This window comes from Thunnus albacares, chromosome 4, assembly GCF_914725855.1.
Source record: "Thunnus albacares chromosome 4, fThuAlb1.1, whole genome shotgun sequence".
NCBI lineage: Eukaryota > Metazoa > Chordata > Actinopteri > Scombriformes > Scombridae > Thunnus > Thunnus albacares.
In genome coordinates this window covers 28,700,828-28,725,793 of record NC_058109.1, presented here as the reverse complement: position 1 = coordinate 28,725,793, position 24,966 = coordinate 28,700,828, and the positions used below count along the sequence as shown (strand labels likewise).

Below are 24,966 nucleotides of genomic sequence, written 5' to 3'. Positions count from 1 at the left end.
CTGTAATGTGGTAAAATGAGCTATTGCCACCTACTGGCTCCCAGATGTACTTTCATTATAGAAACTGAAATTGTGGCTGATCATCACCGATGGCTCCAAATGTACACTTATTGTTCCTCTTTGGTCGGTGCGCAAACGAAAGCTGCTCCCAATCATTGTAACATCAGGCTACTCTCCCAGTGGCAGAATGGCCTAATTATTTCCAGCCTATGGTTGTACTGAATGTTAGCAGCTGATGTGGCAGCTGTTGCCAATGCACCATGTGTTAGGCTGATAATGGAGACGGACTCAAACAAGACAGCCCAACAAAGAAGAGGACACTGGTAGCAGACTGTGTGTGAGTGTGTGTGTTTCCATTTTGGGTTGAGAGCCGTGTGTTCTGCACATGGGAGTTGTGCTCAGTAGATGCTTGTATGGACCCAGGGGACACACACACCGTGTGCTGCATGTGGCTTTACAGATGTTAGAGGATTAACTGGAATTATCAGTGTACAGGTAGAGTAAGAAGGAATTAAAGGCATTCAGCTCATTCATGTACAAAGCCTCACTCAGTATCCTCAGTGCCACATGCAGCACATATCCAGGTCTTCTAATGATGCAATGCTGCCCCCTAGTGCATTACAATCACATTCAAAACAACGCTGGTGACCCACTGAAATCTACTGCATACATCAAACCAAAACCAGTTACTGTAAAATCATTGTTTATTCAAACCTTTCAATAGAGAAAATGCATTTTTCCTTTTGATGGATGGGTAAATTCTCAAGTCTATACAAAACTGTGTGTAAAACTTTAGCTGTAACATTTACAAATATACATGAGGAAACTATTTTCTTAAGTCATAGATACCAAAAAATCTAAGTCTAAGTCTGTCCAGTAGCACACCAAAATATAAGCAGGTAGAGAAATGATTGGAGGACACTGTCAGTCACCACTGAAGGAGTAAAAATGTGTGTTGGTGGGCAGCTACAAAAATAGAAATCAGTTTCAGGTAGATGTATGTTTGGTATAGCAATACAGGTTAAAAGCCTTCTGAAAACCTGTTTAAGTTTTATAAATCAACACAAGTCAAACTAATTTCAAATAACAATTCAAACTGATTTTTTAAAAACAACAAAAAAACTCTTCACACACTGAAATCTATACACCTAACAAAAGTTTTTAAAAACAGATTTTCAACATGTCCTATGCAGGTAAACACACATTTTGTTTTGAATTTAAGCTACATGAAACAACTGAGGTGTCACATGAAATTAAATAAATAACTAAACATTAATTTAAGCTTGCGTTTAGTAAATAAATATGCTGAAAAAAAAAAAAATCAAGTAAGGTAACAGAGATGACAGATACAGAGCGAGTTACTGCTTTGTGAGTTACAGCAGAGTTAATTGCTTCGGGGTGGCTATATGGCTTATTCATAGTCAGGAAGGCAACTCAGTAGGTTACACAGTTTGGAGTTCAAACTAATTCAGTTGACAAAAACGAAAAAGAAATCATCATTTAATAAAATTAGTTGGTGGTCTATTAAAACAAATGTCGATTTTCATTGCTTTAAAGCCTACTGCACATAAAAATAATCAGAAAATAAACTACTGTTACAGTGCATAATTGTACAATAAGTCATTTGTTCATACAAAAACCCTTCCTCATAAAACATATAATCCATTTTTGCAAAAAGGAGTTGTACAGTAAGTCCATGACTGCTCTGCAAGAAAATAGGCCTTATTTGAGGAGGGAGGTAGAGAGGCCATCCAATATGGCTACTTTTGTATTTTAGGTTATCAGGTATATCTGAACAACCTTAACATGTGCCAAGTCACTGCTCTCCTCCTCTTCACTTGTAAGAGTCTCTTATGCTCTGTAGTGGGAGTGGTTGGTCTCTCCACAGACTTCACCCCCCCCTCCTCCTCCTCCTCCTCTCCTCTCTGACATCAAGCCTATTTGAGAAAGCCCTTGTAGAGGAAATGGGAGCGACTGGTGAATCTCTCGTTCTCCAAACAGAAGAGCAGGTCCCTGAGATTGACACGTGTGATGCGCTGCCGTGTGGGTCTGGAGCCTGACGAACCAGCACCACCAGACAGAGAGGGACCTGTTCCTGATCCCTGCACCAAGAGAGACAGATAGGAGGGAGAAATAAAGGGTGAGAGTAGGGAGTGGGTATGTGATATTTGAAATTTGTGAGGGTGTCAGGAAGTAGACCCAAAGTATAATTTGGCAGAGTTCATGGAAAGACTGTAAAGTAGCTTATCCAGTTTGAAAAAACAGAAACCTGCTTTTGCTTTTAATAAATATACACCTTTTGAATCAGCTGTAACTGAACCTTTGTTGCAACTGAGAGTGCATTGAAACTAGTAAGGAAGCCAGCAAGTCTTAACAGTCAGCTGAAAATAATGAATAAATGGTTGAAATAGATAACTAAAGGTATTATTATGTGATTAAAATAGTTACCTAAAACTAATGGATTGATTGGATTCAAATAGCTAGGTAATCACGTAGCAGCCAAGTAGCTAAAATAATGTATAAATGGTTGAAAAAGAGAGTAGAAGTAATGAAGTGGATGCAATTGTTAGCTAAAAGTAATGGATAAAATGTAGAAATATCTAAAAGTGATGGATAAATGGTTGAAATAACACTAGTTCAGGTGAACTGGAAACTCTAAATTGCCTCTAGGTATGAATGGTGCAAGTAGATTTGTCTGTCTATAAATGTTAGTGCTTTTATAGACATTGTAACATGTCAAAGTGTATTGGGCACCACCGCCCCGGACACAATGCATGAGAAATATGAGTAATTGGGAAAATGAAAATTTTACATGAGGGTGAGTTAAGAAAGTGGCTAGTGTTTTAGAGCGAATTCTTTATGTAATCATGTTTCTAGCCTCTTTCTTGATACATATAGTTAATCACCATGAACCTTGTAAAGGATCTTTTTTAGCTAGTAATGCTATGTAGATTATTTAGGAAGCCTTGCAGTCATAGCCTCTGTTGCTGCTAAAAGAAACTACTTAAAATCCTGTTGAAGTACAGCACCGTTTGGTAATGTGTAATTCACAAGATGTATTTGTTTAATTTGGTAACCACTTTCACACTACCTAATCGCTGCCACAGCAATTTGCATTGAACTTAAAAGAGTACAACACAACTGTGCGACTGTTTTCTGTATTTATAAAGAACATTATAAAGAAGCAGCATTATCACTGGGGGGGTGAGGGCGAGTATACAAATAGACACTCATTAAATTATTGCAAGCTTTCACAAAGCAAGTAAATAAAGGACATATTGTTACCTGGACATTAGTTTTTTTTATCTGCCTATTCCCACCAGAGACGCTTAAAGGACACAGGGCCATTTATTACAGCAAATGGTTAGACACTTATTTCACAAAAATAGCTCTGCTCTTGTTGGCGCTCCCCAGTATATCCAAACAACAAATACAGCGGGGAGTGAAAGAAACTCCCAAACACTTAACAGAGCAGAACCCCAGCCCATGCATTCAATATTTACTGTATATATGCAGTTTATACAACAAGGCAACGTCCACTGTCACTAAGGGAAACAAAAATCTAGAGCAGAAGGAGGTCTGGTGGTCAAAGGAGAAAATGAATCAACACAAGCAGTAACAGTGATGTGTAGCAGGTAGAACCAAGCATAACCAGCAGCTGTAGCATCATAAGTGAAAGTGTCACATTATAAATACCGCCTCATTGTACTGATTGAATGTGACTTGTAACTTGTTTAAATTTGATGTGTGAATGTAATAATCAGCTGACACCGTGCATGAGTTCACTGATCTGCCAGAACTAATAAGAAGCTTCATTATATTATTTTCTCCAGGTTTCTGAAGAGCACAGATGACTGACAGCAGGTTTCTGTCAGGGCAGTGTGGGTTGTCAGCCGCAGTTCGTCACTAAATCAACTTTGTCTGGATTCTACAGTCACCCAGGAGAAAAACAGACTAACTGTTAGCTCTATCATTAGCTATTTCTATAAACGATATTTTATACTGACAAAGTGACAATGACATTTCAAACCTCAGCTCCCGACATTATGTTGATGTCTTCTGTTGAAGTGTCAGTCATAAGTAGCTCCCCTTTACTGTCTCTGTTTAGCCATAGTGGCAACTGTTCCTCACACTCACTAAGTAATTTAAAGAGATGTTCTTCACATAGGAAAGAAGAGTATCAGATTAAGAAAGGTGCATGGTGATACAGTATATGACAACTGGCCCAGAATAAAGAAAACTACACAGTTTAAGTACTGTGGTGAATGTTACCTCCGCTGTACCAGAGGAGGAAGGAGAGTCCAGAAGTTTCCTCTTCTTCCTGGGGCCGATGGCTGCCAGAGCCGTCAGGTTGGCCTCCCTCTGTCTCATCTGAGCCAGCTCCTGCTGCTGCATCTGGACGACAACACACACACACATACCAAGGTGGAGATGAACCGTAGAGTGCATAAACATACAGAAACGGAGACTTGTGGGTTGTCCTCCTCCTCTCGTCATACCTCTTTTGCCTTCTGTTTCAGACGCAGCTGCTCTGGGTCCTCTTGTCGAGCTCGAGACTGCAAGGCCAAAAGCGAGACACATTACTAAATGATGTCTGCAGAAGAAAGACCAAAGACCAGGTTGTGTAGAACTAGAGATACTGTGGAATTTGAATTGATGAATATCTACAGTCACATGGAAAACATTCAGAATTTGTGAAGCAGATTCTAAGCCAGAAGTCTGCTGAATATTACATATCCATCAATATTTACATCTAGAGCTGAAAGGTTTTTAGACTGAATAAAAACCTATTTCATTACTTTAACTTATTTTGTTATGCCCATTAAATCCATGTATCATGTTATTCTTAATGTCACATCGTTATTGCAAGTTTATTTGATTTTATAAATTTGTCCCTGCTGCCATTTGATTTATCACACAGTGCATTTGTTAGAAGCCCTATGAGTTATATTCATAACAGGCAACCTGAGGGTGAGTCCAAATCAATCGCAGGCGACCTTTTGTCAAACTTTCTAGAATATTAAAGTACCTCTGGAGTGTAGAAAAGCTTTAAGACACCAAAACACTAAATGTAGGCCAAAGAAATCATCATTTATAACACACCTGCTTTTATTAATACACTTACGAAAAAGTAACAGATGTTTCATTCTGACCATTAAATAACTTGAACTACTTAAAGTTTGTTTTCAACCTAGAACTTTAATGATATGTCTGCTGAATGTAATATACTGTATGTACTATAATCAAGGTAATTAAGTGCATGTCTTGATGGTTGTATTAACTGTTGTTTCAATCTACCAAAAATCTTTTAGCCAGGTAATCAAAGCAGTTATTTGTAATAAAATTAGAATTTAATACAACAGAATTTCAACAATATCCTGTGGATGGATTTTATGATGGCAATGTCTGTGCCTTGCTGTACCTTAGCTGCCTTTAGGAGGATCTCTCTCTCCTGTTCCTCTTTCCGCTGTTTCTCTAACTGGTCCAGCTGCTCAAAGAACTTCAGCTGAGCACGAACGTCGCTGCTCTGTTCATAATTTTCATCCTCCTGTTAACAGACAGCAGTATTACAATGAAAGAACCAAAAGATTAAAAAGAAAATAAGACAGTATGAGAGATTATTGCAGATATAAGGACTCAAAACATTTCAAGATATATGTCATTTGCAAGGTAAAAACCATGTTCGATATACAGTGATAACATTATCCTCAATGACCATCGCAATTTACCAGTGAGATTTACCCAGAGCTCTAGTTTTCCTTAGCTACAGTGTGCTACAATCCGTTATCTGTGGTTGGCATGGGCATGCATTGCTCAGAAAACAGTCAGCCAATCAGAAGAGAGGGCCACTAAGCAGACAGGAAACAGCCCGTTTCAGGCTGACTGAGACAGAGGGGCTGCATCCATGGCTTGTACAGCTATAGCTAGGTGATTTTTACCATAAAAACATGCAAAATATGAAAATATATGAAATAAATATATAATATAAAATATATATGATATATGAAAATATCAAACTGGGAAAGGGGCATAACATGATCTCTTTAATGTCTTAGTACCGACATCCAACATCTACAAGAATCTGGTAAATGCTAAATCTTAACAAACAATGGGGGGGAAAGGTTGTACTAATGCAACTCTATCCATAACGAGGCTGTAAACAAACCTTGAAATTGACATTTTTCTGCTGGGCTACTTGGGAAACCTTTTCCAGCAGGTTCTGGAGTCGCTGCTGAGTAGCATGGGAGACATAGTTTACCACATCTGCACCCAGGTCTGTCACCCCAACCTTCCTGCCTGGAGCAGAAACACAGAGAGACCTTAGGGCTTAGAGCTTATAGATGCATGTTGTACAGTCAACAATGATGTCAGTGTCTCACCTATCTCCAGCATTCTCCTCTGCAGCAAAGCGCAGGAAAGAAAAGCCTCGTCCTTACAGGAATGTGTCACTGCTCCCACTAGTCCTGAATTGGTTGCTAGGATATTAGCACTTTCCTCTGATAGGTTCACTCCGGCCATGGAGGCCACGTCGTTGATGTCGTCATCATCTCTGTAAACGTATATGCATTAAAGCAAACACTAGATTGAATCCAGATATGTCTCACGGAAGAACGGACAAAATTTAAATGTGGAGAAATCTCTATGACAGCTACATATTGCTTCATATTTTTCTTAAGCTATAAAAGATATGCTAACAAAAATAATATTCAAATGTACCTTCATTTTTATTTTCCAAAGTTTCCCAAAAGTTAATTTTTTACCTACAAGTCATGCTAATACTAAAACCTTTGTGATTACAAACTAAATATATTTGGTAAAACTGATTTGAATTATTTTGTTCTTACTTAAAAGTGCCACCCGCCTCTTTCAGCTTGTTCTTTTGAGCTGGAGTCAAGGTTGCAGCAGAGACTTGTTTAGAAACAAGTGGCACTTCTGGTCTCACAGGAACTGGCAGACAAGGAAAGCGACACATTCATGGACTACATCAAATCACAGTAAATACTACTGGCCAACCAGTGAAAGATACACATGCACATGCAAAGCCAGAGGTACCGTTAAACTGACATCCTCACCTGGATGCAGCTCTTTAATCTGGACCTGCGGCTGTCCCAGCACGATGCGGCCAGGGGCCTGATTCCTGAGAGTCACCATGGGGGTCGTCGGTAAGGTTACCTGAGGTCTCAATATTGCCCTCTGCTGCTGAGGCTGGAGAACCTGAAAGGGTAACATTTCAAATGCAGATTGTGTTATTATTACGCAGAGCATCACTGGAGTTGATATTTATGTTTAATTGTTTGATATTTAATATTGAGTTACCAGTGAGGGGGTCTGTCCTGGTTTGCTGACGCCTGGCTGGAGCTGAGGCCTGCTGATTGGAGCAGTGAGGCGAGGGGCTGGGCTGCCCAGGACCACCGTAGTGGGGGTGGGTGAGGTGGAGGAGACTGGACTTGAGGCCGGTTGGGGGATCTGACTCTGCTGAATGAAGGCTGCTGAGTCTGGAGTCAGTTGCCTCAAGGCTGGGAGGCTTCTCTGCAGACAAACATTACAAAATGCAATCAAAGATGACTCCCTGTTTTCTGAAGTCCAAGAAAATGTACCACACATTCTACAGATCTTTGCTGGAAGGTATATCAATGAAAATAACAGTAGAATATAAGCCGTCTTACCTTGAGGAAAGGCACAAGGTAAGGTTGGGGTGAGGAGTTGAGTTCTTTGTACAATCTGCTGGTGAACTCCTCTGCCTCCAGTTTGCCCTCCTGGTACAATATATGGACATAAAAGCTGGAGTGAGAGTTGTAATATTGGCAGGTGCAGATGATGCTTCACTTCATTGAAGATTTTACACTTTTAATTACCGAGAGGGATTTTTTTTCTTTTAAATAAAACATTATATCTCATAACTTCCTTTAGACAAAGTCCTCAATAATATGTTGATTGACAGGTTACTACCATAAATAGTGTTTCTCCTGTTCTTAAGGGTCACTCACCAGCAGGTCCTTGACCAGCTCTCTCACACTGGCTGCAGTCTCTGTTGATTGCTTCCCAGTGGATGCCAGCTTGATCAATGTAGACAGGAAGTTCTTACATTTCTTTACATTCTCCATTGTCTCCTGCCAGAAACACAGATCACATTGAAATTAGGAAATTAAAGTTTAATTTGTAGATGAAAGGATATGCTATACATCAAATCTCATGTCATGAACTCTACAGTTAAGTTAGAGTACTTGCAGACACCCAGCTCTGATCTGATCCTTTGAGTTTGGCGTTACTCACTTTGCTCACTGTTACTGATGTAACCGTGGTCCCAGCTGTTTGGCTGACTGTCCTCGGGGTCACTCCTGGTACTGCAGCCCCAACTGAGCTCTAGGAAGAGAGAAATCATCATCATAACATGTTATTTAGGTTGCTGAAATGTTTCAAAGGCTGCTTTTAATGTTATGGGAGAACACGGAGTGTGTTATAGAGCTGTTTCAAAGTTGCTCAAATACATCAAAGAAACTTAAAGTTCATAAGAGGAAACAGGTGTGCTCCTGCTGCACTGAATTTCGGTTAGACGTTCTTCCTCAAAAACCAACTTCAGTGTGTTTGTTTTCCCCAAAGATATTAGGGGAAAATGCAGCGCTCTGGTCATATGCCTTAATCATTTTATGATCATTTTATTTACAACTGGCAAATCTGCAGACACATTTTGTATGAAGCCCTCATCAGAGCATGGTGAAACTCATGAAACTTAAACAGGTTGTTAGAGGAAGAGATCTGCATGAACCATATTTCTGTCATACCCATCCACTCCTATCTGATGTCTACTTGCTTTTTTTCAGACAGAGGACTGAGCCAACAAAGTTATAGCTATGCAATTAGTCTAAATGTCCAACAGTCAAAACTAATAATTGTATTAATTTCTTGTAGCAACCCTTAAAAACAAGTAACTTAATTGTATTAGTTTTATATCTATAATTATCTGAAGTGAAAAAAAAACAAAAAATCTTCACAGTTCACCCCAAAATGATATCTAAGAAAGTGCACATGTAGGTTCATACTTTAACAGAGTATAAATAAGTAGAATTAATACATGTATACACTGAGCACCAAATTAACATATCCTCTAAAGAATGTAAAACTCATAAAATCATTCTAGTGTCACTTTGACACATGAACTTGTAATATTAGGGTATATGCTAACCCTGCTTTACATTTCTAATCAATCAATCTAATCAGGTATGTTTACATTCTGTGGTTTAAGTGCCTAATAATATGTGCAAGTGTAAAAGTCTGCAGCTCATACAAGTAATGGACACAAAACAATGTTCAACAAGCCAAATAAACACTATCAGAAATGATTTGACACAAACAGATGAGGTTACCTGAAGGATAGGAGGTCTGTGAAGAGTGGTAGTTGCAGACAGTGACGTTGGAGTTGGACAGCCCTGTCGGACGATGGTGGTGGGAGCCACTTGTCTGCTGATGATGGTGTTTCCAGGAGCCTGACAGGGAGAAACGTAGTTTCGTCAAACCAGAAATCTACCTATTCCATTCTTCTAAATTCAGAAATAAAGGGCTATATCTCCTTAATCTCCTGTAGAGAACCATCAGCTGGCCGACGACTTTAATGTGTTTTACTGCAGGTTTGATCGGCTCACTTTCACACCCCTCAACCGCTCCAACTCAGACATCACACAACCAACTGCATCCCCTTGCTATCACCCCTCCCCTCCCCTCCCCCGACTCCCCACCAGCACTGACGGTCTGTGAAGAGGATGTGTGTCAGCTCTTTCAGAGACAGAAGATCAGGAAGGCACCAGGCACAGACGGTGTGTCATGCTCCTGTCTGAAAGTCTGCGCTGACCACCTGGTCCCTATCTTCACACGGATCTTGAACAGATCACTGGAGCTGTGTGAAGTCCCCTCCTGCTTCAAAAGCTCCACTATCATCCCGGTCCCCAAGAAACCCTCCATCACTGGACTGAACGACTACAGGACCGTTGCCTTGATGTCTGTGGTCATGAAGTCCTTTGAACAACTGGTGTTGACCCACCTGAAGGACATCACAGGCCCCCTGCAGGACCCCCTGCAGTTTGCCTACCTGGCAAACAGGTCAGTGGATGATGCAGTCAACACGGAACTGCACTACATCTTGCAACACCTTGACTCTCCCGGGACATATGCAAGGATCTTCAGCTCGGCGTTCAACAACATCATCCCAGAAGTCCTCCTCACCAAACTCACCCAGCTCACTGTGCCCGCCTCCACCTGTCAGTGGATCACAAACTTCCTGACAGGAAGCAGCAGGTGAATCACTTTCAGCACCCAGACAGTCATGACTGGCACACCTCAGGGATGTGTGCTCTCCCCACTGCTGTTCTCCTTCTACACAAACAACTGCACCTCAGGAGACCTGTCTGAAATTTGCAGATGTCATTGGCCTCATCCGAGACAGAGAGGAGTCTGCATACAGACAGGAGGTCGAACAGCTGGCCCAGCGGTGCAGTCACAACAACCTAGAGCTGAACACACTCAAAACTGTGGAGATGACAGTGGACTTTAGGAGGAGCCCCCCACCATACTCAACAACACTGTGTTGGCTGTGGACTCCTTCAGTTTTCTGGGATCTATAATCTAACCCTTAACCCTGACCCTAAACCTAATCTGAAGTGGGAGTCCAACATCAACACAGTCATCAAAAAGGCCCATCAGAGGATGTACTTCCTGCGCCAGCTCAGGAAGTAAAACCTGCCTCAGGAGTTGCTGATCCAGTTCTACACTGCAGTCATCGAGTCTGTTCTCTGCACTTCCATTACTGTCTGGTTTAGATCGGCCACTAAACAGGACACGAACAGACTACAACGGACAGTCGGGTCTGCAGAAAAGATTATCGGTGCCGACCTGCCACAATCACTGCAAACTCCCTGCAGACCCCTCACACCTAGGGCTGGGTGATATGGACAAAATCAAATATCACAATATTTTTGACCAAATACCTTAATATTGATATTGCAACAATATTGCAGGGATGACTACTGGGGCTTTCACAAAATATTTACACAATGAGACTTTTGATAAATAATCATCAGTAATGCGGATATAATGACTAAGTGGGTAAAGGAAACAGTAAAGGAAACAGTCTGGAAAGTTCAGAAAATTACATCACTTTACAGTAAGTCAGCCCTTAAAACCAGGAAAAGACAACACTTACGGCATATCATAATATTATGATATCCAAAATCTAAGACAATATCTAGTCTCATATCACAATATCAATAAAATATTGATATATTGCCCAGCTCTACTCACACCCTGGACATGACCTGTTCCAACTTCTCTCCTCTGGCAGGTGCTACAGACCAAAACCACCAGACACAGGAACAGTCCCCCCACCCCCCGTCACGCTTGTGAACAGTTAACTCACTGTGATACTGTATACTAACGACTGCACCTTTAGATTATATACAGTATATATCTATAAAAAACAAATGTGCAATACATTCCACTCACTACTGTATACCTGAACAGGCTGCATATACTCTACATAACCACCTACTATATCTTTTACCATCTAATATTTATCTCAGCACTCGGTGCACTCTTCACTTATCTGCACTATTTATATCCTGTTTATAGTTCACAGAAACAGTTTCACCTGTATGTAGTCATTTCTTGTGTAGATTTCTGAAGATTGTTGTGTTATTATGTTTTGTTGTTACTCTTTGTAAGTACATTGAGAGCCACTTAACTGAAGTCAGTTCCTTATCTGTGTAAACATACTTGGCCATTAACGATGATTCTCATTCTGATGAATATGTTTGCATAAATAAAGACTAATTAACAACACAATAATATACAAACACACTACTAGCCACATATGTATATATAAATGAGCTAAATCGCATCTTATATTCTACTCAACAGGTGCTTGTCTGTGTTGCAGGAGGCAGGCAACCTGAACATGGGCTGTAATACTGACCTTTACACTAAAGTGAAAAATAATGGTTTCCAATACAAAGGCCTTCCTAGTCAAACTGTGTGATCTCACCTGGACAGGAGGCATGTTTGTTGGCGTAGTAGTCCGAGGTGCCATGCCTCCCTGAGTCTGAGCCTGGGCCTGCATCTGGGCCAGGGCCTGTTGAGGAATCATCAACAGCTGTCCACTCTCACTGCGTACAAGCACCATCCCTGAGGCAAGTCAGAAAATATATGAGACAGCTTGATTATAATTATATTATCACATGAAATCGCTAGAGTCAAAATCGATGGTCTTCTATATAAATTAAACAGTGCACAGCTGAGCCACTATGCAGAGTAAACATGAACAATTTATGTTGTACATTAGTATTAGTGATTTACTGTGTAAAACAGTCACTGTAAATCACGATAGATCAGTGTAAAGCTGCAGCGATTAGACGATTAATGGATTAGTTGCCAACTTTTAAATTAATCACCAGCTATTTTGATAATTGATTAATTGTTTTGAGTCATTTTTTAAGAAAGAAAATGTCCAAATTCTCTGATGTCAGCTTCTTCTATGACAGTAAACTAAATATATTTGGGTTGTGGACTGTTGTAGACAAAATAAGACATTTGAAGATGTCACCTTGGGCTCAGGGAAACAGTGACTGACATTTTTCACCATTTTCTGACATCTTATAGACTAAACAACCAATCGATTAATCGATAATGAAAATAATCGTTAGTTGCAGCCCTACATCAGTGTTATTTAAAGTGGGTGTACTATTTATAATTAAGTCTAAGGGGACACACACTGTCTATGTATTCTCTACTGATGTTAATCAATCTATCGATATATTAATTATTTTTTATTTGGTATAGCTTGTCCAGTGTAGAAATAATTGTCTATGCACATAAAGTAAAATATTGTGAGTTCACTCACCCGGGGGGAGCTGGATGTTATGTACACTAGGCTGTCCCGGGGAGGTCTGAGGAAGCCTTGGGGCCAACATCTGAGGCATCGGGGGTCGGATCCCGCCTGGACCGGCAGCCGGAGTCCGGGGAGCGCTGACGGCACCGGGAGTGACAGCCTGCTGCGGTGCTGACTGTATTATTGTTGTGGGTGGCTCTGCCTTGATTATGTGCGACCCTGCGCTCACAGACACCGAGTTGGACGGCTGGCTGCTGTTAACAAGCGGAGACTGCGTGCCGATACCTGTTGTACTGGAAACCACTGCGGGGCTCGCATTATTGTTCCCATTTAAAGTTGCACCCGAACCCGCTGTTTGCATAGGCGGCCTGACGAGCGTCACAGTGGGTCCTGCTGCCTGGCTCACAGTCGCAGCTGAAGCGACAACACTCTGTGAGCTCATGAGAGGCGTCTGAATTACACTGTTTGACACTGAGGGGGGCATTATCGCGCTGGCCAGCCCTTTTGACAACACGAGTCCACTGCTGACAGCTGTGACAGATGTCGCAGTGCCACTTGTCACTGTTGTCCCCACCAGAGGGGCAGCAGCGCTTCCTGAACTGTGCGAGTTCATAGTTTGCCTCCCATTGAAACTCCGCACCGAGAACGAGCCAACTTTCTCCTGGTGATTAGGGAGATAAGTTACACCGCCACTGACAACAAGTGCTCTGCCAGGGTCGTCCGTGCTGGCCGTCGACGCGTCCGTAGTTGAACCATGGGGACCTGGTTATGATGAGACCCCCTGCACTGCAACTTGTTTAGAAGGAGCAGAAACAATCTTGGATGTGATGGGGCAAGACTCTGACACAACTACTGGTTTTCTCTGCTCCGGTGCTTGCTTTTCATGTATACTCAGAGAGACTAAAGAGCAAAACAACATTAGTTACAGCGTACCTGCTCAGCAACCGTCTTGACCAAGTCCCAGCTGGACATTAGCTCGCTTGTCCCGGAACTATAGCCATGTAATTACTGGGTGCCTCGTGCCTACCAGTGATTATTGTGACAAAGAACGACAGTTGTGACTCTACAGACCGTACAGGATGATAAACTACCGCTTTATTCACCTCTGTGTGTAATAAAAGCTCATCCAGCGGGCCGGAGCCAACCGCCATCTTCACACTCTCCTGCGAGCTTGTGAGAAGTGAGGTATTTACCAGTTGACCTGCGCATGCGCACAACAACTAAAACGTCTTCGTGGAAGCGTGTCGGCGAGCTGTGATTGGCTGCTCCGCATTCTAAAAGGCGGTACCAATGGCTTCAACCGTCATTCCAACGGATGCAACAGACGGAACAACATCACAGCGCAGTCGAAATGTTTTCGTCAAATGTTACATCGTTGCTGGCTTGTTTACGCTGTCACGATAACTGGTCCGTTACAGAATTGTTCCGTGCGGGTTTTAGTAAAGTAAAAATGTGGTTTACAACAAGCGAACAGTCCGAATTTCAGAGTTTAGTCACTGCCGATACGCTGTGCAAGATGGCTCCACCGTTTTGGCCAGCAAGTGAAGTGGCTTGCTGTTGTAAAGAGGCGTTTGAGGGCGCCACACCCTCCTTTTACAGAGGAAACACTGCTGTCAGCCCGTCATACTCCCTTTTTAGATAAATGCACAAACATAAATAGAGTGTTCTCTTTCATTTATGTGTTGAAATATCCAAATGTAACTTATTCAAAAGTTGCAAATTTGGAGTTTATATAGCTTTTAATGGCTCTTACGAGGTGCACAAGCCGAAAGGCATTTCGAAAAATTTAAGATTTAACTACTGTAAAGTGGTATGTAGTTTTCATATGAAATCTGAACGCTATGTAGTCCGTGTGTATGTAATCTTAGTGTGGGTATGACATTTTTGGATTTCATGCAGAGTTTCATTAATATTTTTTATCAATATCAGTCGCAACTGTGAGAATTGTACCCACAAACTATTAATACATAATAAAAACTTTGTTATATTAACACCCAGGGTAGACTAATAAAATGATAGTCCCAGTTTAAAAATGAAAGTGTGAGTAAAATTTAAACTAAAATGTAAATGCCTATTATTTTCAGATCGCCATTTCACTATATCCATTTGTCATTTCGGTGTATTTTTTTCAGTCTATTTTTAATATTGGATTATGGCCTTATGATGTATTATGTATTTATATCTTAAATACATTATAATTTGCCATTCCATCTTTTCCATATTCTATTAATTTAGGGTATAATACATTTTGAGGTGTGGGAAGGTAAAGTGGGGCAGGTACATCATAATCAAATTGTCATTATGCTCAAATGATCAAATAGAGTGAAATAAGCAGCAACATGAATCACCGGACTTTTTTCCACGGTGTGCGCCGGTTGGATAAAGAAACTAACCCTTTTTATACGCAGGTGACCCAGCAGAGGCGCGTGCCAATCTTATAAATCGCACAGGTGCCAGCTAATTGCGCACATTGTCGATTAGTTAATGTCTGATGTGTGCCGTGGGTTAATGCTCTGCGATTTAACTGCTGCTAATCAAATTGAAAACTTTTTTTTTTTTGCTGCAAACATGACTGCTAGAGCAGGAACTCCTTACATTGGCAGTAAAATAAGTTTGATATCCAAGGCACAGATTCGTTATGAAGGAATATTGTCCTCTGTCGACACAGATAGGTCCACGGTTGCTTTAGCCAAAGGTAGGTTGATTATTTGCAGTGTGGCCCAGGCCTTGGCTACACCTGTGGGTTTTTGTTCTCTTTGACAATTATCTTTAATTATATTAAGTTCTGAAGTAAGTATGCTGGAGATTAAACAAAACTTAACTTTTTTTCCCAATTATCTTTATTTTTCAATAGTTAAATCCTATGGCACAGAGGACCGGCACACTGATAAACCAGTGCCACCCAAAGATGAAATCTATGAATACATCATCTTCAGAGGAAGTGACATAAAGGATATCACTGTGTCCGAACCACCAAAACCATACCATGGACTGCCCCGTGACCCTGCTATTGTACAGGTGTGTGGCAGCATTTCCACTTTGCTGAGGTATTTGGTATTAAGTCATAATCACAACTGATAAATCAAGTGCATTTGTCTTAAATGTTGTTGTTTTAGTCATCTGTTGGAAGCTCCTCTGCTGCATATCACCCACGCTGGAGTCCATACAGGGACATGATGCCCACCTACAACCAGCTGGCTGCTAGTTCTCTACTCAACCAGCAGTACAATGCAGCACTGGGCCTAAGTATAGTGACCTCTTTTTACCCCTCCAATGTCTCAGTGATGGTATATTTAGGCTTTCTGCTGGAGCAATGTCTGAGGCCGTTTTTTATCTGCACCACTATATATTTTTCTGTTCACGCAGTACCAGGTTTTCAAGGAATCCCAGCCAGAAGAGCTCCCACAGTTGAGCAGGCTGTCCAAACCGTGCCATTGGCCAGTGCTGCCCAGAAAAGGGGGAAATCCTCAACCCAGCCACAGGGCAAACAGACTGTTCGTCCAACCCAACGCTCCGGCCGGGATGGTTCCCGGGCTCAGAAGGAGAATATTTCCACCGGTAAGCTTACTTATGTGTCTCTTACATCCAAGTCACTCATCTTTTATTTATTGCTTTGCATTCCATTTTTATTTAATCCAGCTGAAATAAGAAACATCTTAACATTTAATTTACTTTTTTTTTTTTAGGTCGGACACCATCCCAGCCAAGTGCAGCCAAGACTCAAGGCCAAAGCATGGATAACCAGAAACAAAGGCAGAAACAAGGTATCCAAAATAAAAATCAGATTTTCAAGCTATTTCTTACTGACAGAGAAGCTATATTAGTTTTGAAATTTCTGCTGCCAAGAAATGTCTGAGGGCAGAAATGCAGAACAAACTGTCCAGTGAACGAATGTCTCATCTGTCAATAAGATTGTTAGTTGCAAAACTAAATATCCATGATTAGATAAACCAGCTTTATCTGGTCAGTAAACCAGTTTTTCTGTGGGGTTTTGTAGTGTGTCTAAATGTTTTCTTTTGGGTGCTTTTTGCGTGCAGGCAGTCGCAGGTCCAGGACCCGAAGCAGAGGCCAGCTTCTTGTGAAAAACTCGAAGGCTACAACCTTGCAGTTCGAGTCAGATTTTGATTTTGAGACTGCAAATGCCCAGTTTAAAGATGATCTTACGAAAGAGGTTGTAGGTATGCATGTTTATTTCAAAGGATATCAGTCATTTCCATTTCAGTGTACAACAAAATATTAATCATTTTTGTGTGTTTATGACATTTTTAACCTGCTGCAGTTGAGAAGGTAAATTCTGGGGAGGACCTGGACAGCCAGAGTATGCAGGAGGAGGAAAGTCCTGGGGATAAGTACTACGACAAAGCTAAAGGCTTCTTTGACAACATCTCATCAGACCTTAAGCCCAGGTGATTATTCAGCCTTCACTGTCTGTCTTTGTGTTGCGTCAGGGGGTTTTGTGATGCTCAGTTGCTGTCTCTGTACATCCTCAGGAGGACCACATGGGCGGAGGAGAAAAAGTTGAACATGGAAACATTTGGAGTGCCTGGCCGCCTCCTGAGAGGCAGAGGGTTCAGGGGCCGAGCACGCAGAGGGCAGAGCACCACTGAGCAGCGACCCCTCCCAAAAGTTGGTAGTGGGAGGGTGTGAAGGTTTTTTTTTTGTTTTTTTTGCGCTAACATTTTCTGTAAATAATTGATATTGTAGTTTTCTACTTATTTAAAAAGTACCTCCTTTTTTCCACTTTTGAAGCAGTTGAAGCAAAGATGTCTTTTTTTTTTTTTTCCCTCATTATCCCAAATGTGCATTTATGGGAATATTGTACTTTGGACCTCTTCTATTATATGGAATGGGAGAAAAATTTCTTTTAATCCAGCAGCTGTACGCTAGAAGCAAATGTATTCATTAGCAGTTAGTTTGGAAACATGCAATGTGGAATTTGTCTTTGAACAGACCAGCAGGCATGTAATTTAATTTTTTTGCTAAATGTCTGTATGTATTATAGTCTTATGTCTGCTTTATTGTTCAAATGTAACTCCAGATTGCTCTAGAGGATAGTTTTCTCAAAGTTGAAAGGACAGAAAGCTGTACTTTTCTTTTTTTTTTTCCCCCCCCCTACTTGTAAAATGAACTGTGGAGAAACATGTGTTTAACAGTTGCTATTAAATAATGTGATTAATGGAAATTCTTTTCTTTCGTACTAAATTCATATTGAAGAGGGAAACAGTATCAACATTCTGCATGCAAAAATATATATAAAACTTTAACATTAACCTTAAAACATAATTAAAACATAACCTGTACAGTTTCAAACATCAAATAGTTTACAGATCAAAGTGAGATCAGTTTTGTAAATGTTGTGGCTTGCAAATGGAAGCCAGTTGGTTGAACTTGGGGCCCAGGTCTGTCAGCAATTTCATGAATGAATCGTCGTCAGGAATGGTGATGTTCTCCAGTTCTGAGAGGTTGTCTGAGTCCTCCTCATATGCGTAGAGGTGAGGCTGATAGTCCCCCAGATCCTCCTCTTTCTGCTCAAGTGAGGAAAGCCTCTGCAGACAAGGAAAATGTCAAACTGAATACAGTTTACTGCTGCATGCTCATACATGCACTTTTATAACCTAATTTAGCAGAGTAGACTTGACAAGTCACTGCACTACCCTTAAACTACAGCAGATACTGTGTGTGCAATACCAACCCAATGAAGTAGCGCTAAGAGAGCCGTATCCGATACACCACTAGAGTTCATTTTGTAGAGGGGATTCATCGTGCCCCAGCCCTGAACCTGTACACATAAAAACCCAATTAAGTTTCTTCTGCTTTTGCCTCAAAGTAATTAAAGTAAGTAAAGTGTGTTCAAGCCAACAATTGTTACTCTACCTGGTGGTTGAGGTTACTTCCACTGGCTATTAGAGAATTCCAGTTTGTCTTAGATTGGAGGAAAGACTGATAGGGGAAAAAAAGGGGAGCAAAGAGGAACATGAATATTTGAATTCACTTCAACTGACCTGGACAACTGTTGGGGATATTACCTGTTTCCTGTTGTTACTGTTGAACAGATGGGAAACGTTTTCCTTTCTGTAATCTGTTTCGTCTTTGTAGTTGACGTTTTGCTCCGCATCCTGTTGAACAGACTGACAGGAGCAACTGTGATAAACAGCTGATTTAAAGTGTTGTATGCTCACCTATTGTTGAATATAATAAGTCTATTTTTACAAGCAATGTTATCAAAACTGGAAAATGCGAGAAAAATCTATTTCAGGTTTTGTAGTTTAATCCTTGCTCAGCCCTGGTGAAAGATGTTTACATCTATATCACATTCATTGGTACCCACCTTGGTTAAAATTTTGTTCATTTGTTGCACTCCATCATGCAGGCTTTGCCCTTTATATGAATCCTGTTGGTTCGTGGCAGTGGACACTGCCAGGACACCATCAGGAACCTTGAAAAAAGAAATTGTAGCAGATATTTGCACAAAGGGAAATCTGAAAATGTATAACTGGTTTGTTTTCAAATGTTTCTGAGCAGTGACCTTGCAGTCTGTTCCTGGTTTCTCAATGTTTGACGGGAAGAGGGTTTCTGCATAGGAATCATCATACGGCAAAGCAGTGAACTCCTTTTTGCGGGTGATCACAAGTGCTATCAGTAGAAGAACTGTCAGTGAGAAAGAGATGACAAAATAAGTTAGTGGTTTTTGAAATGTAACTTCTTGTTGGTGTACTCCTTTACCATATCCTTGTTCTTTCTTGTTCTAATGCTGAGTAAAGGTGTGAAATTACACAAAAGTCTATTGGTGAGACTGATGATTGAAATCTTCAGATTGTCGGGGGGATTTGAGAGCTAAAATGTGTTTGACTGTGAAAAACTATGTTCTATATTTTTTTTTCTGGGATAAAGAAGTTTCAGTTTCTTACACAGGAGTAAAAGTAGCGAGGCAAACACTATGCCTATTGAACTGGAGGCAGCTGTTATTTCAGCGTTGCGGTTTTGGCAGTTGGGTGTCACAGAGCAATCACACACGGTCACACTGAGGTTGTAAACGCCAAACTCTCCCTGCATGCTAGAGATCTCTAGATCAACTGTGTGTTTGCCAGCATACACACCAGGCTCCTTCACCAAGCCAGCTGTATAACCTAAGAGAAAGAACAATCATAATGTAATGGTTGTTTTTTGAAATGTTCGCTGTGATATTTAACTACATAGCATAGTCTTCTGTACCATATGAAGGATTCAGTGTCCATTTTCCTTTGACATCTCCCAGCAGTTTAAATGTGAAAGGCCCTGCAAAGGGATTTTCATCCAGGTCGAAGGCTGTGATGTTGATGGTGGTGGGATCATCAGACAAGCACACATCCACATGGTCTAATGTCAGCTGTGGCACGTTGTCATTCTGGTCAGTCACATGGATGTTCAGTGTAGCTGTGCTTGTCAGAGGTGGCTTACCTGTTCAAATTTTTTTAAAAATGGTGTCACAAAAGTGTTTTAGATGTGAATCAAACCTTTCTTAGGTCATGAAAGTAAGAAATATTTAGTGTGTGTGTCCATGCCAACCAGCAACGCTTTGAGTTTTACCATTGTCCACTGCGTGCAATAAGACGGTGTAGACACTGTTAACAACATGAGGAGACTCTCTGTCTGGTGACTTGACTGTAGTGATGTTGCCAGTGTGGGGATCCACTGTCACCCAGCCATCAGGATCATGTCCTACTGAGTACCTGTGCACAAAATACAATGTGCATTATTATAGGTGATCATAGATAAGAGCTGAACACGTTAACACAAACATCTGACTCACACAAAGTCTCTTGCATGACTGGTGTCAGGATCAACAGCGGTTACTTTCTCTACCCAGGTGCCAGTGGGAGAGTTCTCCTCCAGAATGGCCTCTTTGACAGTCGCATTGAACACTGGGGGGTCGTTCACATCCTCAACTTCGATGATTACTTTTACAGAAGGAGGCTGAACTGCACCGGCATCATCACCATTGATGGTATCAACTTTCCAGAGGCCTGAGGTCGTCTTCTCCTTCACTTCACAGGAGAAATATGGCGCCTCATTTTCCACTGAGATGGACAGCTCTCTCTGTGCTCCTTCCTCAAAGTCCAACGCCTGATATTAAACCATATGAAGTTCAATTCAATTGTTGATTTTTCATATTTATTATTCATAACACATTTTGTGATTCAATGTAAGCATCAACTTTAAAAAAATACTAACGTCAACAGGAGCAGACATATTATGACAAACAAGCTTGTAGTAGGACTAGAAGTGGGCGTCACTGTAATGTGAAGCATGCAGCCAAACAGCACTTACTTTTACTACGGTCAGGATTCCATCATTGGTGTCTGGGTCTGTTTCTATCTTGAAGTGCTCTCCCTCGTCACCTTGGATGGTGTATTTGACTCTCCATGCCGAGCTGTTCCGGGTGTCTCTGTCGGTCACATGCAGCCGCAGAGGAGAGGACCCAGTCTCATGTTCCTTCACTTTGCTGGGGCCCTAAAGTATTAATCCAGGGTGCAAAAGAAATCTAGTTAACTTGTACTTCCTACAGCTCTTAGTGAAAGTGTTCACACCCTGTGTTAAGAAGTGTTTGTTTGGACAAATATCAATTATACTGTTACTGTTACACACTAGAGCTGATATGGCTTATTTAAAGCGTAAAATTATAATATGAAAAGTATAAACACTGGCAACACTGATTTTTAAAATGTCAGTTAAAACAAGTATTTATTCTTTGTAATAACATTTTTTCTATGGTGAGTTCTTGCAAATTAATCCCAAGGTTGCAATATTTTGAATGATCCCTGGAGAATGTAGACTCATATTTGCAGACTATTCTTTTGGTTGTATAACTGCGTACTGGCTAAACGAGAATAAAACCTCCACAGGAGAATAGATAAGCAGATATAAAAAAGTAAAAAAGAAAAAAAAAAGAAACCCACATGCATTTGCATCCATATTTGTTTGACCTATAAAATGACACTGAAAAAGTCATTATGCAGCTCTAAGACATATTGTGAATTCTTTCTCTGTTCATTATTTATTAACCTTTTCTTTTTCATTTCATTTGTTTCTTTATTTTGACTTACCCATTACTCTGTTTTGTTTTGTATAGTTGGTTTTCTGCTTGCTTGCAAAATCTCAATGGACAATTATAATATAATAGACAATGACATCAAGCCATAGAAGAGTCACTATAGAATATCAACAGATGAATGAGTGACAGTCAGAAAGATGGCTAAAACTTGATTTTGTGTCTTATTTTCAGATGGTAACAGCAATATGTGATGACACTATACACCGTTGTAACATTAAAGGCAAGTGTGTGTTGTGATGTTGTTGAGCATGTTATAACTGAGACAACTGCTTACTGTTTGTCCGATGATGGATGGGAGGTGGTTGTTGCCATCCTGGACATGAACCACAACAGTGGTTGAACTGGAAAGGCTGACCACTTCACCATGGTCCTTTGCCTCCACCAATACAGTAAACATTTCAGCCACCTTAATACAAGCAAATTAATTTTGATTAATAGTTTTTCTTCCATATTCATAAATGTATCCTGCACCCATTTCCTTGCAAAGTAGCTTCATCATTTTGTTCTAACATATATCCTTTTTTAGATATAAATCCATAAAATGTGATATAACAACACATGCGGTGTCACTGAGACACATATAGATAAACTCACTCACCCTGCAACTCATTTTAGTTCACATAGGATACAGAAGTATGCTGTACATACTTTCACAGATACCACATGTCATGTATTACATTCTCCTATCAGACCCCACAGAACAGGGATTGGTACTATTACTCAATCTAGGTATGTACTGCATGTGTCATATGATCCTGACATTTTAAATAAAGGGAGACTTGCCTCATGGTCCAAACATCCTTTGTATGAGATCATTCCAGACTCATCAATGAAGAATTCAGTGTTTGGAGGGTTTGGAGACACAGATTTGATTTCATAATGGAAAGTTGAGTTTGGTGTCCCACTCTGGTCACTGTCATAGGCTAGCACAGTCAAGAGGTTGGAGCCTGTTGGTAAATGACAAAACCCTTTAGACTGCTCCCAAAAAAGGAGTAAAAAATGTAGAGGCATATGGTTTATTGTTTCTTTACCTTGTATGTTCTCTTCTTTGACACTGACTTCATACAGATCCCTCTGAAAGCGTGGTGGGTTGTCGTTGATGTCCAGTATGGAAATCTCAAGGCCTAATTTAGTGTCAATTGATAAATCTGTCTTTCTGGCCTCAAATTTTAGCTACAGATTGAATGATATGATTCAGAGTAAGTCACAGAGATCAGGTTAAGTAAAGTTTACACCAGTAAGGATAAGAAATGAGTTGATGTAACTAGATGTTGGTATGTAATACATGTGGAGTCTAACCTTTAGCATTGTCTTCTCCTCATAGTCCACAGCCCTGTGGACAGACACATTGCCAGACTCTTTATGAATGGAGAGGACTCCTATTGGCTCTTCATCCACTCCTTGCCCATAGAGATCAAAGTATACTCGATAGTCACGCGCAATACTAACCTACAACACAACAGCAAACACTTTACAGTTGGCTTTTGGAATCCTGCATTTGCTATATGTAAGAATTAATGAGCTACGTTTTGAATGAAGAGATAGGAATTGAAGAAAAAAAATGCTGGTGTCAAATTAAAGCTTATCACAGACAGGTAAAGACAACTAGTTAAAGAATTGATTGTCTTAAGAGCTTTGCTTACAAATGGTAATGTTTGGTAGTTGCATTTATGAAAATGTGTGCAAAGACTTCTTAGAGGATGTGATTTATTTGTTAACACAGTGTGACCAGTTTTTCTTTACTCAGTGATTTTCTCACCTTGCCCAGCACATACGGAAATGGCCCTGTTTGCCCCTCCTCAATTGTAAAGGAGTCAATGATCCATGATCTTCGGTGACGGCTCAGCAGCTCTGAACATGTCACACTTGACAAATAATAAATCTGAAAGTGGACCAACCAAAACCTGAGGAACATGATCTTCACAAGAAAGTCATAACATGCAAAGTAGGAGTGTTTGTTCGAGGTGATGGGTGGGGGAAGGTGGAGAGGGAGGGGGGGTTATAATGTGTGCCATCTCTACACTTGGGAATACACTTGATAGTTGGCAAGCATAGTTCCGCATACATGGTTAGCCAGCTCTTGTGAAATGGAGCGGGAAATTCCACAGCACAGTATTACGTCATAAATTTGTACCTTGTACCTAATGATTTTTTTCACCTGTTGTATAAATGCTTTAAATGAGTCGATGTTATACCATTACTGACTGATCTAAACTCTCTCACAGGGAGACATTGACCAAAACTAAAAGATCAACTGTCCTTGAACCTATAGACCAGCAGATTGCTAGAAAATAACATTAACTTAAAAAAAACAGGCTTAAGAATGATTTTATAGGTGATATAATAAACCTTCTTAACTTATTACCTAAAGTAATATTGTGTCACATTTTCATTCAACAAATAAAGAAAGAAGAAATATTACTGTTTAAGTAAAACTGTATTGTAGCAGAAACTTATATCTATAAAATTTAGATACCATAATTGTATACATTTCCAATTACAGTCATTTCAGAAAGAATGTAAATTGATGTTGCTACATACCAGGAGTAAGAAGCCGAGCATGATGCGAGTTCAGTACATCCAGCTTCGAGTGTTTGAGGAATGGCTTAACTGACATTTGAGAAAAGGAAGACAAGACCCTGCCTTTTCTGCTTTACACACCCACATACATGAATATAATAATCACAGTTTATGGCGTGCGTGAGCGTGTGATAATAAGCTTTGACACGTCACTGTTTAATCAAAACTTTCTTAATACTTGAATGATTCATGCAGGTATCTGACTTTTCGAAATCTTTCTGAAATCTTCCTTGTACTGTGCATGATGTGTGGTATCTGAAAAAAATCTTCCCTCTCTTCTTTTCAACATACATGTTGTGGTTCCAGCAGTGAGCAAACTTGACATAGTTAGAGATCATTTTATGAGGCTGCCCTGCAGGTTCAGCTTGTTGCTCTCCCTCAGGCATCATATTTAAATGCTGTCCGGAAGAGCACTTATCTA

The 24,966-nt window shown here is 40.5% G+C and overlaps 3 protein-coding genes across 3 annotated transcripts; 1 reads left to right on the top strand and 2 right to left on the bottom strand.

Annotated features, from left to right (window-relative positions):
* Positions 1-686: 686 nt before the first annotated feature.
* Positions 687-14,972, bottom strand: LOC122980497 (transcription initiation factor TFIID subunit 4-like). The gene is made up of 16 exons (XM_044348560.1): positions 13,808-14,972; positions 12,887-13,666; positions 12,032-12,171; positions 9,366-9,485; positions 8,275-8,364; positions 7,989-8,111; positions 7,668-7,757; positions 7,318-7,530; positions 7,074-7,215; positions 6,846-6,948; positions 6,381-6,550; positions 6,167-6,297; positions 5,423-5,548; positions 4,500-4,556; positions 4,273-4,395; positions 687-2,102 (listed from the first exon to the last, which is right to left on the bottom strand). The coding sequence occupies exons 2-16, from the start codon at positions 13,485-13,487 to the stop codon at positions 1,938-1,940; spliced, it is 2,394 nt and encodes a 797-aa protein (XP_044204495.1). The 5' UTR covers positions 13,488-13,666; positions 13,808-14,972; the 3' UTR covers positions 687-1,937.
* Positions 14,973-15,261: 289 nt separating this feature from the next.
* LOC122980498 (protein LSM14 homolog B-like) lies at positions 15,262-18,056 on the top strand. Its single transcript, XM_044348561.1, has 8 exons — positions 15,262-15,569; positions 15,729-15,892; positions 15,991-16,120; positions 16,241-16,432; positions 16,561-16,638; positions 16,912-17,052; positions 17,154-17,280; positions 17,365-18,056. The coding sequence occupies exons 1-8, from the start codon at positions 15,359-15,361 to the stop codon at positions 17,519-17,521; spliced, it is 1,200 nt and encodes a 399-aa protein (XP_044204496.1). The 5' UTR covers positions 15,262-15,358; the 3' UTR covers positions 17,522-18,056.
* On the bottom strand, positions 17,660-24,907 carry cdh27 (cadherin 27). Its single transcript, XM_044348564.1, has 17 exons — positions 24,507-24,907; positions 23,725-23,847; positions 23,265-23,414; positions 22,997-23,138; positions 22,749-22,912; positions 22,240-22,371; positions 21,182-21,364; positions 20,664-20,977; positions 20,441-20,583; positions 20,087-20,311; positions 19,783-20,001; positions 19,401-19,522; positions 19,203-19,310; positions 18,901-19,002; positions 18,749-18,814; positions 18,567-18,653; positions 17,660-18,420 (listed from the first exon to the last, which is right to left on the bottom strand). Exons 1-17 carry the CDS (start codon positions 24,525-24,527, stop codon positions 18,214-18,216), a joined length of 2,508 nt encoding a protein of 835 aa, XP_044204499.1. The 5' UTR covers positions 24,528-24,907; the 3' UTR covers positions 17,660-18,213.
* Positions 24,908-24,966: the final 59 nt, after the last annotated feature.

Coding starts and splice junctions, on each gene's coding strand:
- LOC122980497 (XM_044348560.1), bottom strand. CDS start 13,487: ATGAACTCGCACAGTTCAGGAAGCGCTGCTGCCCCTCTGGTGGGGACA. Junction 12,172..12,886: donor TAACATCCAGCTCCCCCCGG/GTGAGTGAACTC, acceptor GACTTGCCTCAG/GGATGGTGCTTGTACGCAGT. Junction 7,531..7,667: donor ACCTTGTGCCTTTCCTCAAG/GTAAGACGGCTT, acceptor GTTTGTCTGCAG/AGAAGCCTCCCAGCCTTGAG.
- LOC122980498 (XM_044348561.1), top strand. CDS start 15,359: ATGTCTGATGTGTGCCGTGGGTTAATGCTCTGCGATTTAACTGCTGCT. Junction 16,433..16,560: donor GAAGGAGAATATTTCCACCG/GTAAGCTTACTT, acceptor TTTTTTTTTTAG/GTCGGACACCATCCCAGCCA. Junction 17,281..17,364: donor TCATCAGACCTTAAGCCCAG/GTGATTATTCAG, acceptor GTACATCCTCAG/GAGGACCACATGGGCGGAGG.
- cdh27 (XM_044348564.1), bottom strand. CDS start 24,527: ATGCTCGGCTTCTTACTCCTG. Junction 20,978..21,181: donor GAATCCTGACCGTAGTAAAA/GTAAGTGCTGTT, acceptor GTTTAATATCAG/GCGTTGGACTTTGAGGAAGG. Junction 18,654..18,748: donor GAAGTAACCTCAACCACCAG/GTAGAGTAACAA, acceptor TTATGTGTACAG/GTTCAGGGCTGGGGCACGAT.